At 35.1% G+C, this 13,972-nt stretch overlaps 2 protein-coding genes across 4 annotated transcripts in view; both read left to right on the plus strand.

Moving 5' to 3' along the window:
- LOC134840285 (T-complex protein 1 subunit gamma-like) overlaps nt 1–13,972 on the plus strand; it is a 301,273-nt gene that overhangs the window by 244,983 nt on the left and 42,318 nt on the right. The window lies entirely within an intron of this gene.
- On the plus strand, nt 5,872–11,358 carry LOC134840377 (sushi domain-containing protein 2-like). Of its 2 annotated transcripts, XM_063856146.1 has the most exons (6): nt 5,872–6,980; nt 7,389–7,970; nt 8,220–8,346; nt 9,038–10,147; nt 10,438–10,646; nt 10,916–11,358. In XM_063856146.1, exons 4-6 carry the CDS (start codon nt 9,106–9,108, stop codon nt 11,201–11,203), a joined length of 1,539 nt encoding a protein of 512 aa, XP_063712216.1. In that variant the 5' UTR covers nt 5,872–6,980; nt 7,389–7,970; nt 8,220–8,346; nt 9,038–9,105; the 3' UTR covers nt 11,204–11,358. The 2 variants fall into 2 exon arrangements, with proteins under 2 accessions (XP_063712216.1, XP_063712215.1); XM_063856145.1 differs by lacking the exons at nt 9,038–10,147; nt 10,438–10,646; nt 10,916–11,358 and having other exon boundaries at nt 8,220–8,336.

The raw sequence follows: 13,972 nt of genomic DNA on the forward strand, positions 1-13,972 counted from the left end.
TTCAAATGGAATATAATGATTTTGAGTTTCTGTTTAATCATTATATTCCATTTGAACCTTTTTTGCATTAATTAAATTCAGATTTGAGTCTGCAGGGACAAAACATAGCACAAAACTTCAAGTTGTGATTGTTAGCTGCAACTTGAATGCTCATCATTGAAATTAAAACCGGGGTGGCTCACTCATAGAGTAATTTCAGATAAGGTGTCGAGTTTTCCCAGTGTCGAGAAAAACGGGTTTAAAAATTTTGGTTTTTCGTCTAAATTGGAGCGAGAAAGCAGGCTTACATTAGCTTGTTTGTGCTTAGTTTAAGCCTTGATAATTTTGTTTTACTCGAAAGAAGTTAGTTTCTGAAGTTTTAAGCTTCATCTTAGGAATCAAAAACTTCAAAATTTGGGGGAAATTTTGAAAAATTAAAAAAAAAATTTTTTTCTTTTTTTTGTAATTGGTATTCAAAAATTGTTTTTTAATTTGCATATTTTACAATGACCGACAAAAATTACAATTTTTTCGCTCAGATTCCGTTATCACACCTATCCGAAAAAACGAAACTTGTTTGTAAGTATGGTCGGAAAATTCTGTGCTACTTGCATAGTAACCGGCTATCCTTGTTAATATTATTATCCACATTACTTATTATTATGATTAATATTCCCTATGATTATTGACTTTTCTTTATCAAAATGACTATTTACTTTTCTTATGATCATTTAATGCGTCTCGGTTAATTATCAAAATGGTGGCGTAAAATATGTATAAAACACTTATCAGGATTTAGATGTTTGTAGATCGTATGCTTCGTTTTTATTTCACAATTGTGTAGTACGATTGTTTGTTTATTTCCTAAATTGTTCAGTGACATAAGGTTTAGGATGAAGGGTGCAAGATTGTTATTAGTAATTTTAAAATCTTAGACTGTTAGTCTTTACAATTTTTTGATTAGCCTAACTTGGGTCTTTGTTCAGGGTTGGAGGGAAATGTATTTATCGATTCCGAAGAATGATTATTACTTCCTCGTGGCTACTCTAATTTAAGGTGTTAACTTACATAATCTTACTTAGGGGTAGTGATTGTGTTCAAAGGTTGGAGAATAGTAAGTCGATTCACAAGGTTCAGGTATACCTAGAACACAGGTAGTTCGTTAGAAACTATTTTAATACTTACTAAGGTTTAAGCTTTAGCCTTGGGTCAGGTAAGAGGGGGGATTAAGTCAAGGATGAATAACCGAAGTTCTTCACTGTTTAACTTAATTTGAATGGTTAGCGTGATTGAAAAATTTCTATTAGTCCTGGGTCTTTGAAAAGATTGGGTAGTGAATTGACGTTTGAGGTCGTTAGACCTTTTATTATTGGGTGGGGGAGAACAAAATTGTTCTATTTGATCCAAGGATAGGCTTTGATGATCAGGATATAATTTTTATAGTATAAAATTGATTTAATTTAATTATTTAATCAAGATCCAAGGAAAGCCTTGATGATCTAGTTTAAGATTGAGCAAGTTGAAATGAAATAGAGGTAAAAATTTGGATAAGCCTTTAAAGGTAGTTTAAATTTATCTGATAGAAAAATTTAGTGTTTTATGATATTAATGGTTTAATGATTGCTGTTATGTTTAGGTGATGAAGCTCGGGATGCCATGATGATTTATATATACTAACAATTTATGATCATGCTAACTAATTTTAAGTTTTTATTTTCAATAAATATATTTTTCAGATATCTTTTCAAATTTTACTGCAGTTTTAGAGGAAACTATTTGAGGTGTTTTTAAAAATTGTTATTGTACAATAGTAAATGGGATTTAGCGCCTGAAATAATCATTGAAAATTTTTCTTCAAGGATTTATGTTTGCAGATGAAAATCTAAATTCATTGCTAGTAAAATTCTAAATATAAAAGTTTGTTCTGGCTTTCGCCGTAAGACCATGAAACTTAGTGGTAAGTTTCTTCGTAGTCGTAGATCGTCTCTTGTCCGAGGTCTTCTTCCAATACCTGGTAATTCTAGTATTGTACGGAATAGCGGTTCTGATCTATTGAGTCGTAGAGACATTTCAATTAGATTATTATCATGTAACAATTTAAAATGTTTTTGTCTAATTCTAATCTATCTGTTAGTTCTAAGCTAATTTGTTTTTTAAGGTCTTGTTCAAGATTTATGGTTGCACCAGATGAGTTAGGTTCGAGGTGTAACTCATAGAGTAATTTCGGATAGGGTACACCGTCTGCTCGTCACGCTATCTTATTTTCGGCCGGATAGATTTGTGCAACTTCTTAGTCTAATACCGATCCTAATCTTACTCCTTACTCTTATATCTACTAGTCTCGGGGTGTTTAACTAGTCTCTGCTAGGCTCAATAGATCTAGAGTATACTGGCTTATTGCGATTGCTTAAGTTCTCTTGGAGAGGTAACTAATTTCTAAGTTAAAGTCAAATCTCTCTGGTGCTGAAATTACAAGTAATTTCAGCACTTTCAAATAAGTGGTTTGTTAGTTAGATGGATCGTGATTGGTTAATATTAAATATTTTATAGAGATAAAATATCCAATTTATAACCAATAATAAATATAGTTTGTATCTGGTTCCAATACCTGCATCCGAATTTGGGCTTAAGTAATTGTTTATAGCGGATTATTATGTTAAGGTAATTACCAAAACTAGGTGTTTAAGGGATTTATAATTGATTATAATCGTGATATTTTCCAAGATACTTTAATCTTTCGATACAAGAAAATGAATTTTTTGTGCACTCATAAAAAGGTGGATTATAGTTAAATAAAATGTTTTATAGTTGATTAATATTTTTTCAAAAATCGATTATGAATTGATTATATAGATTTTTCTCATTTGTGGTAGGACTGGTTCTTAATAAGGTTCATAAAAAGGTGGATTATAGTCAAATAAAATGTTTTATAGTTGATTAATATTTTTTCTAAAATCGATTATGAATTGATTATATAGACTTTTCTCATTTGTGGTAGGACTGGTTCTTTATAATCAATAATTAGCCCTTGAAACAGGATGAGGATAGCGCGAAAAACATCGCGTGTTGATTTTCCGAAATTTGCAGAATTGGCAATCCTTAAACTACAATAATTTTAGAAAAAAGGATCATAGGTAGAATATTTTTCTAAATTTGAGCTCAGAAAAACAAAGATTTTCGGATGATATAGAAAAAAAACATTTTCAAAAATGATGAGTTAAAAAGTCGAATGTTGTCTGGAGAAAAAAAAACAACCGCGAGCTATTGAAGTTAACAAAATTAGAACGCATGAATTCTTAGTTGTTCACACTGATTTTGTTTTGGATGCCTCAACTCAAACAATTGAGTTAAACGCGTTTGGTTCAGTTACTTTTCAATCGCTCAAAACTGGCGTTCATCGTTTAAACAGCTGAAATCACGTTCTTGGTCCAGGGGATAGTCAATTGCTCAAAAGTAGCTCCAATAAAGTAGTTTTTGCTCAAGAGTGCTGTGACAACCATATCATATGAATGTGACGAGCTATCAATAAAGGTTTTAGACGGATATTTAGATTTGCTAAAGGTATTTTATAAATAAAATTACGTGGTTCAACGAATCGAAACTGAAAACAGTCGAATGATAGAGCCAAATAATGTAAGATAACAGAAATCAACTTTAAGTTCTAAAGCTTTTTGCACATTCCTGGCCTCAATTACGTTTAGTTCTCCGGTTTTGGGGGCAACCTCTTTTTCTCTCCGAAAAACAGCGACCCGAACTTCTGCAAGAAAAAGAAGAAAATGGATAATTTTTCTGTCGCTTTATAAACTACTTGCCCAGTAAATTCTTGTTTTTGTATGTAGAAGATCAAACCAACTCCCAAAAATTGACTAAACCAACCCTCAAACCCTTAAAGTTTTTGCCCGGTGATAAATCCTTTTCAGGCTCGCCCAGGTGCTTATCACAAAAACAATAGTCTTAAATTTTTTAAAATTAAGGAAAAAAATTAACAAAACTCTTAGTATAAAAGACGACTCCAAATCAACCAAAAAAGCCATCACCCTCCTTACTAATAATATTTATATCTTATCGACTTTAAGAGGGTTTTCTATTGTGCAACTTGTTGTCGAGATATGTATAAGACACAACTGTGACTGTGTCTATCTGTAGACTAGTGAGTTTAAGTCCGCCCGCATCCAGTTTCAAGCGTTTATAATCGATTATATTACGATTTTAGTACCAGTCTCACTATAATTGAGAAACAATCAATTTCAATCAATTAATAATCGATTATAACCTATCTTTTTAAAATCAAATTATAATTAAATATAATCCATAATAATCGATTATAATTAATAATTTATTCGTCTATTTTTCGATACAATTATAATCAATTATATTCCATTTATTTTATTCAAATTTCCAGTTCATTAGTTTTGCATCAAAATCCATTATAATCGATTATAATTGATTATAATCCTTTTTGTTTGTCCATTTTGTCTTCGAAGTTGCATCTATATTGCTTATATTTTTGTTCCGACTTTCGATACGAAAGTAACGGAATATTTGTGCTCGGGGTGGGTTTTTTTTCTTCAGATAATTATAATTGATTGTAATCCATTTTTTTTATTCAAATTTCTATTTTATTAGTTTTGCACAAAAATCCATTATAATTGATTATAATTGATTATAATCCCTTTTGTTTGTCCATTTTTGTCTTCGAAGTTGCATCTAAATTGCTTATATTTTATGCTTTTTGTGTACGTTGGTTCCTATGAAAAATGAGAAAAATGTTTTTAAAGTTTTCCAATTAATTCAAATTTATATGTTTTTTTTTCATTTCTTCCCCATCAGAGTTGTTTTGTGATGCATATTTTATGCTTTTTTAAACACCAAAACATCAGCAGATTGATTTAGTTTCATGATTGATTCGGAAAATTTATTTTTCATCTACCGCGAGAACCTTTCCACTCATATGAAAAGATCTCTATGAAACTTTTGTTTCGTGGTATAACTTTATGTTCAGATGAACCAAAGTGTTCAAGAGATCTCTCTTTCAGAGATTTCTTATTGACACAAAAAAATAACCCATAAGATATATTTCGAATATAAGAAAATTTCGGCAAAATAAGAGATTAGAATCGATTATAATCGATTATAATTAATTTTAAGGGTTTTTAGTAAGAACTATAATCAATTATAATCAATTATAATCGATTATAAGAGATAATAATCTCTTGGAAAATATACACGATTATAATCAATTATAAATCCCTTAAAGATCTAATTTTGGTAATTATAATCGATTGTAATTGTCAAAAAATCATCCTAATAATCCGTTATAATCGATTATTTACTCCTAAACTTGGATGCGGGCGGGATGGCTCACTTATAAAGTAATTTTAGATAAGGTACACTGTCTGTTCGTCAAGCTATCTAATTTTCGGCCGGATAGATTCGTACAACTTCTTATTCTAATACCGATCTTAATCTTTCTCTTATATCTCCTAGTCTCGATAGATCTAGTGTATACTGGTATCTGCGAGATAAGGTATCAGGAACTATTCTGAAGGAGGACTGTTTGTTGAATTATATTTATTCTGTTCTGTTTGCTGAAACTATGAATAGTTTCAGCTATACAATTTATGGGAAGCGTTAGTTATGAATCATGATTGGTTAGTTAGAAATACTTTACAGAGATAGTTTTATCAATAATATAATTGGATATAAATACTAGTTTTTCCACCAGTTCGACTGGTTCCACTAGTTCGACTGGTTGTTGGTTCGACTAATAGTGTACAATTTATTTTGCAGGCCGGTTCGAGAGTAATACCTCCAGCAAGGCATATGACTTGGTAAACTGAGCTAAAATAACTCGTGATGGTTTTGTTTTAAAAAAATCAATATTTACTAACCATGTGCATTGTACTTCTTAGGTATCAAACACCACAAAAAATATAATAATTTGAACACAAAAATGCATTAATAAAAAGTATGAAATCTTTTTGTGCAGTAAAATTTGTTTAATTGCTCGTAAATAATTGGATTTTAAATTACGATAGACGACAAAATAAAAAATCGGCTATTTTCAAAAGTAGAGTATCTAAAACTGGTCAAAATGAAAACTTGTCCGGTTTTCATTTTTCTGGCTTTGGTCAACATTGGCCGCGCTCAAAACTGGCACGACCAATTCGTGTTACCATTTGGCCACTCTTTTGGCGACACTTTCCTGATTAAAGGAGACGACACTTGTTCGACGGAACAGGATCTCGGACGCTCGATTCGGTTCGGTAGCCATCAATATGACTCTGTGCATGTATGTACTAATGGATACTTGTCGTTCGGGCGCGAAAATTCTAATTACGACCCTTCGTTTTTTGACTCGCCGGGTAGTCCAGTATTGGCTGCCTACTTGAGCGATGTTCAAACATACGACAACTTGCTTGACTATGGCTGCTCTATGATCAACTACGACACTCAGCAGGATTATTACCCGATTGTTCAAGAGGATATTTGTGAACTATTTTTGTACAATTCAAACCCAGTATTTTACCAATGGTTGAATTCGGATTACATAGCCGACGACGCTTTGAGGTCTCAAGTGGAGGCATGGCGTTCAACAGCTTTCAACTCCCAAGATTTGAACGTACAATTTGACGATGAAATAACTTTGGATCTGATGGGGTCGAACACCAAAGCCAATTTGGCCAACAACATTTTCAAGCGAAAGATCACTTCTGAAAGTGATCTCAATCTTCTCACAGAGTTGATTCAACAAGTCAATCAAGAAACAAGATTTGTTGCAAGAATCGGCTATGTGGCGACATACTACAAAGTTGGCGCTTTTCAACAGAGAATTGATGGATTCAATAGTTACCAGATCATAATCGTCTGCAATGATGCCGAAACCGGGGTTCCTGAAGACGATGACTGTTTTTCACTCCTCGACTACGTCGAGATTGGATGGTCTGATAATACTGTTTCTGCTGCTACGTCCGCTCGTGCTGGATTCAATGATAATTTTGGTTTGATAACTTAGATCAGTTTTCGCATTTATCTGACAATAAAAATTTTTCTTGAAAAAATGCTGCTTTTCATTGGCTTCTGCTTACATTTTTCTGAACACTGACCTTACAACATTATGCTCTGATAAATACTTAAAAATGCTTTTTCCATTTAGTTTTTCGACTAGAAAAGTTGTCCCGCATTCGACAAACGAGGATCAACTAAGCCACGTCGCAGCCGCTATCACATTCAAGTTCTTTAACTTGAGCAGTTTTGACTCCCAAACCCGATTCTCCCATCTTGGTTACTTTTTTTAATGACAAAAGTGTATCCCATAAAAAATCTTAAATTGGTAGCATCTGGCGATAGAATTTAATTGAGTTAAAATATAGTTTAGATGAATTATGAGCACATTTTGATATTTTCAGGAAACGTCTACGAGCTCCCCTTTTCGGGAACTCCTGAGATGCGCAACATCTGGGCGTTGACTAATTGTGACATACCAGGCCTGTTTATTGTGAAAATAAACCAGAAAGCAGATGGCCCTTCCTTCCAACCAATCAGAGACGTCTATGGCGCAGGAGCAGAAAACGAGGTGCATTGTCCAGGTGAAATCCAGCCGAAAGTGTTTGCGATTAAGGATGGACAACAGCAGTTCTCGATTGCAGATTGTGAAATTCCATTTTTTGATAGCATCGAGGTCATTTTTGACATCAAAGCTGGCAACGGACAAGCAGAAAAGCTTGTATATGACAGACAATCCGGAATACTTTCCGGTGTTGCCCCTTACTCATTTTCAGCAGACCAACATGTAAAGGTATTCATACTTGTAAATGGAGTCCGGCTGCTTTTACCGGAAAAACTGGTTTCCTATTCCCAGCTTTCTGACCAATTTACATTCCATGTGACGGCTGCATCTGAAAATGGACTGTCAACTTTTGCTTTTGAATCCATGCCGCCCAGAGTTTCAGCCGAGGCCCAACTTCACATAACACGATTTCTCGCTTCAGGTTTTAATTTTATCATAACTTTTCGAGAACGTTTTACCAGAAAAGCATAACAATTTTCAATTCATGAAGATAACCAAGTATTTTTAGTTTGTTCGTTAATAAAATGAAAAATATCTGGCCATTATTTAAAAACAAATGTTGCTCGCCAACAAATTGGACAAATTGTATAATTCCTGATATATATTGTGTTTCCAAGCTTAAAATTTTTTCTTTTTTTATAAAATAAGCACTCGTGCAAAAATGTTTCAGACAATACAGCGCACACAGAAAGTGTGCTCGTTAATCCAGATGGATCTGCCCCTCAAGTTGAACTACTGGATACCGAATTCGACCTAGTCGCTTTTTACTCTCCATGACAACTCAGAGCCGGCAACAGGTAATGTTTAGTATTCTATGCTCGAGTCAATTGAGCTTCAAAAATGATGCCATATCGTAACTTCTTTTAACCAGGATAAAAACCTTGGCTCTTTTCCATTCCCCATCCCCCCATCAACATTTAAAATGTTCTGTTTTCATATTAGCCTTACGAGTTAAAACGGCTAAATGCGTGTTATTACGATGTTAAGTATGAAGACCTAAGCTGTTCACAATTGTTGGTTTGTTCACAATGCAAAATTTCATAACATTATGAGGCGCTTTTCCAGTTCCCCCCCCCCCTTTGATTTTTCTGAAATTCAATATATGGAAGTCAATTTAAAATGACTTTTCTCAACATAAACTGCATTAAAACGTGTCAGCGTGAACAAGTGAACAAATTTTTACAACATTTCTTTCATATAAAGTGCCGTGTGAACAATTTTTAAACAGCCGTGTGAACAATTTTTAAACAGCCGTGTGAACAATTTTTAATTTTGTAATTTTTTTGAGGGGGTGGGAAACTGAAAAAGAGCCCATTATGACAAATGTTGAATTAGTTTTTCAAACTTGAAATTCAAATGGGGGGAGTGCAAAAGAGCCAAAGATTTGTATAGTAGAAGCCCTAGCAGAGGGTTTCAACATACGACAAACATTGGTTGACCTGTTAATTGTTCACAGTGGAACTAAGTTGTTACAAATATTATGTTTAGTGGCTGGAAGTTCACTGGTAGCGACTTCACCTAATGTCGAATCTACTGAAGGCGCTTATCAAAAATGCATGGAATGGGACGAAGAAGAATCTGGAAATGACTACTCGTTCTGTAGCAGTCATCTAGAAAAATGGTACGGCTGTCCTCGCCGAGTGAGTTCTGACAGAATCAACAACGATTGGACTGACGCAGAATGGGCCCAGCAAGAAGTACTCAACGGGATCGCTGGCTGGAAGTATGACATCTGCTGTAGCCACGACATAGAATTGCGAGAAAGGCTGCATGACATCGGATTCTGCAACAAGTCCTACTGCGAATTCAACCAAGGCGCTGATTTTTGTATCAGGTCTCCTAGACTTGCATGTTTTGAGAAAAATTCAATGAATATCATATATGTGTCGAACCAATGCTGCTATAAACCAGGAACTGGCGATTTAATCCAGGCGAGCGATGAGTCTACGGCCCCTGGGAGCATGGACCTTCAGATCAACTCAGTTCCCACAATGGCCGCTCATTATCTAGCTGACATTCAGCCGTTTAAGTATTGCTGTTTGCAGTCTGAAAACCCCGATGCCTGCAGAGCCTATAAAGCTCATCGACCGACCATTGTAGGTAACTATTGGCCTAGAAATATACTTTTTGGACGTGGGGACCCGGATTTTCAGGCGGTCGATGGTCAGAGCTACCCATTCAATGGGATTGGAGTCTTCACCCTCCTTGAGACAACACTGGATGATTCGACGATAGTCCAAGCGAGCACTCGACGAGTGGGCGACGGAAGCGTGTTCTCGGGTGTTGCGATTCAACACTCTAGTGACACATTGCAACTGTTTCTGAACAAAAACAAGGAGCTCGCACTTGTAATAAACAACCAAGATGTGAACCTGGATACATTTGACCAGTTTTCCGTGGGTATTTTTGAAGTGGAAACAAATATTGACAGAACAGATTTGAAGGTGAACGTTCAAGATGCCGGACTAGTTGTGCAGGTGTTGGTGACGGGTACCTTTCTTAACTTGATGACATCTGTGCCGCCTTCTTTCAAGTACAAAATGTATGGGTTGCTGGGATACTATGACGGAAACGCCGAGAACGACTATACGACTAAAGGTCATGTCATAAAACTTTATTTTTTGAGTTTGCTCAGTTGCGTTTTGCATGAGCTAATACCTAAGCTAGTTAGGTAATAATGTTAAATAATGAGAATTAAACTTTGACTTAAAGTACTTGAACTCAATCTTGATTTTTGATTTAGAAGTTGAATCAATGTGTAGACATGCTAAATTATCGAACAATTTTTCAAGCTTTTAAAATTGTCAAATTATCAGTTTACAAAAAAACGTTTACAATTTTTTAAAGATATTGTTCTATAGGAACTCTTGATGCACGTTTATTTGTAGATGGAGCAGTAATAGATGCAGACACCGACTATTTGACCCTTCACAACCAATTTGGTGAGTCATGGCGAGTTGACGAATCTGATTGGCTGTTCCAGTCTGAGCCAATCAAAAATGAACTTGCTGATGACATCACGACTGGATCAGCTGGGTTCCAGCCCAGATACGACATAGTGTTTGACAATGAGCTGATTCGGCTGGCGGCTGTGGAGGTTCTCAGTTTCTTTCGATCTTTTTTTTTCAGTTTCTGCTGGAACAAAAGAATTGAATAGTTTTTCCACGCTTACTTACAGTCAAACACTAAGGTTTAATTCAGTTTGAAAAGAAGCTCTTTGATAGTTTTGCTTCATTCTAAGTTGTTTGTCGAGTCAAATGCATAAATAAAACAAAAGAGCAATTTAAGAACTGGGGAAAAAAAACAATTTGCTTTAGAAAAACTGCCCTGCAGTACAAAATGATCTGAAAAATTTATAAATTTCAGCAATGCAAAAATGACGAGGCCTGCATGCGAGACATTTCCCTGACTGGCGATTTCTTCTTTGCCACAGTGTTCCAGGCCCTCGAAGAATCGGTCCAAAAAGCAGACCAGATGACCAAATTGAACCGAGAGCATGCGGCCGAATCATTCCAAGATGAGATGAACGTACTGCTACGAGGTCACACACCCCTCTTCACTGAGACCCGCGGGACAGCAAAAACGATCTCGGGTCAAATGGCCGTGATTCTGGTTGCCATTAATGGCTACATCTTTCTCTTGAACATCTTTTGATGAGCCAGGAGAAACAAACAAAAACAAGGTGGTGGATATCCGAAGGACGCTTTTGGAAAAATAAGAAACTATGCGGCATACAAACATTCAGCGCATTTTGTAAATAAAAACTGAAATTATTACCTTTTGATAGCTTTTGTAGATAGCAATTTGGATTTGAATTATTAAAATCTAAAAGATAAACTATTAGATATTAGATTTCTATAGAACTCTAGATCTGTCCATAATAATAGTAGTTAGTAAATGCGGTTGGTTTCTTTGGTTATTTTACTGCGTTTCTGTCGAGATTAAGTTGTTTATCGAGAAAAAATACAACAAACACTAAAGAAACCAAAGCACGTTTATCTTTTTTTTTCGCCCAGTTTTTAATAATAAATCTATGAATTAAAAATGTTTTGAATGAAACAAGAAGCAAGGCGAAGTCAGAAATGGGAATTATCGGTCGATCTGGGGAAGGAATTGGGAAGATCTGATATCAGCTGCGCTCTCAGATGATATCTAGCTGTGGGCCATCTTGAATTGACCTCCATAAAGACAAAGAAAAATGCAGAAGGCTAACTAGTTGCTGTACAAGTAGCTCAGAATTTTTCGATCACAATAATTAAAATAGATAATCAAAAACGAGAAAACATTTAGAAAAATTAGAAAAAAAAATTTGAGAAGTAATTGGATTAAGTAGAGAACTGCAAAAAAGTGAAGAGGCTGAAAGTAAAAATATTGCTCTGGATATTAATTTCGAATACATTCTCTGTCACAATTTTAAATCAGGGGCGGATTTAGGGGGCGGGGTTGAGGGTGGACTTTCACTTTAGGAATTCGACCCCTTGTCAACCCAAAGGGTTCCCCCTTTGTACTGTTTTGAGATATCCATTTTTGGTGACAGACCCTCTAAAAACTTGGAAAGGCGCCGTGGGCGCCAATATATACTAATTTGAGGGGGCAGCGCGCGCCGAAAAACCGCGTTTTGACGAGTTTTTCAAAATTTTGCTTGCGGGGAAGACGTTTTGCCCAGTAAAGGGTCTTTTTAGTGCTTTGGGAGAGTTTGCAAAATCAATTTGGTCGATCAAAAAAAACGACAAAGTTTTTGAATTTTTGCGAAAATCCGCCCCACCTTCCTCGATAAAACCCTAGATCCGCCCCTGTTTGAGACAAAGAAAAAGGTTACAAAAAACTCTTCCACTTTTTTAAAGTATTGTTCTATAGGAACTCTTGAGATTGTGAAGTTTGTTTGTAGATGGAGCAGTAATAGATGCAGACACCGAATATTTGACCCTCCACATCCAATCCAGTTTGGCCAGTCATGGCGCGTGGAAGAATCTGATTGGCTGTTCCAGTCTGAGCCAATCAGATTCTGCAGATGAAACTGCAGTTGACATCACGACCGGATCAGCTGGTTTCTTGCCCAGATACGAAATGAGCTGCCAATGAGCTGATTCGGCTGGCGACTTTAGAGTTTCTCCGTTTGTTTCGATCTCTTTTTCAGGTTCTGCTGGAACAAAAGAATTAAATAGCTTTTCTGAGCTTTTTTATAGTCAAACACTAAAAGTTAATTGAGTTGGAAAGGAGCTTTTTGGTACTTTGCTTCAATAAATGTTGTTTCTCGAGTCAAATGCATGAATAAAAAAAAGCAATTTAAGAACTGGAAAAAATTAACAGAATTGTCAATATAGCAAAATAATCATCTTATAAATAATCACTTATATTCACTCGACCGAAAGGGTCAAATCATGTCTGCATATGCAGGTGTAGCTCTATAGCTTTTTTTCAGAAGCGAAAATTCGTCGGCATTAGAACAGTTAATGAGAGATATGATTGATCAACCAAGGAGAAACTTTTTTAGGGTGAGTGATTTCAGGTCATTCGCTTCGTTGTTCCAATGAATCAGCGATTTTGCTTTCAGTGTTTGATTGTTAGTGATTGGGTTTCTTGACCATTAACAATCAAACACTGAGCGCTTTTTTGTTCATATGTTAAATATGATTGGAGAACATCAATTGAATGATATTGGAACGCAAACAACACTTTTTCATAATGTATGGTCTCTTCGTTACCATCATGAACAGCTACTTTCCCGCATAAAAAGTTTAAATTCAAGCCCATTTTAATAGGTTTATGTGAAACCTGGCTAGCAAGCAATGATCCTTTGTGCTATAATAAAATTAAAAATTATAAGCTTATTCTATCTAAACCAAGAGAGACTGAAAACTTAGGGGTCTGGTTTTTTACGTGAAGCAGGTTTTTTCAGGCAAAGAGTACATACTAAGAAAAAACGATAAATTGGAAAATTTTCTGATTGACTTAAGAAAAAGAAAAAATGAGAAGATTTTAACGTGCCATTTGATGTATAGACCGCCATGGGTAAAAATTTTAGAAAATTGGCAAATGTTTGAAGGGTTAAATGATAAAATTAGTAATAAAAACGATGATATACTGATTTGTGTAGATTTTAGTATTAATATATCTAAGAGCAGGTTGAAACAAAAGAACTATCAAGAAATTATCAACATGTATGATTTGCAAGTAAACAGTTTTGAGCCAACAGGAGTAACAAGTACTTCATCTGCATGCATCGATCATTTTACAAGCAGTTGTTTCAATGACGCTAAGATCTTGCAATGCAAAATAAGCGATCGTTATGCTCTCCTCAATTTATTACATACCTCAATTAACAAAAAACTGGATTATATAACACAAGGTAACACTGGCGCTATAAATCGTTCTGCTCCTTTTCAATCAATCGAAATGTCTAAAACTGTTGGATTACTAAAA

Source organism: Symsagittifera roscoffensis, chromosome 2, assembly GCF_963678635.1.
Source record: "Symsagittifera roscoffensis chromosome 2, txSymRosc1.1, whole genome shotgun sequence".
Taxonomy (NCBI): domain Eukaryota; kingdom Metazoa; phylum Xenacoelomorpha; order Acoela; family Convolutidae; genus Symsagittifera; species Symsagittifera roscoffensis.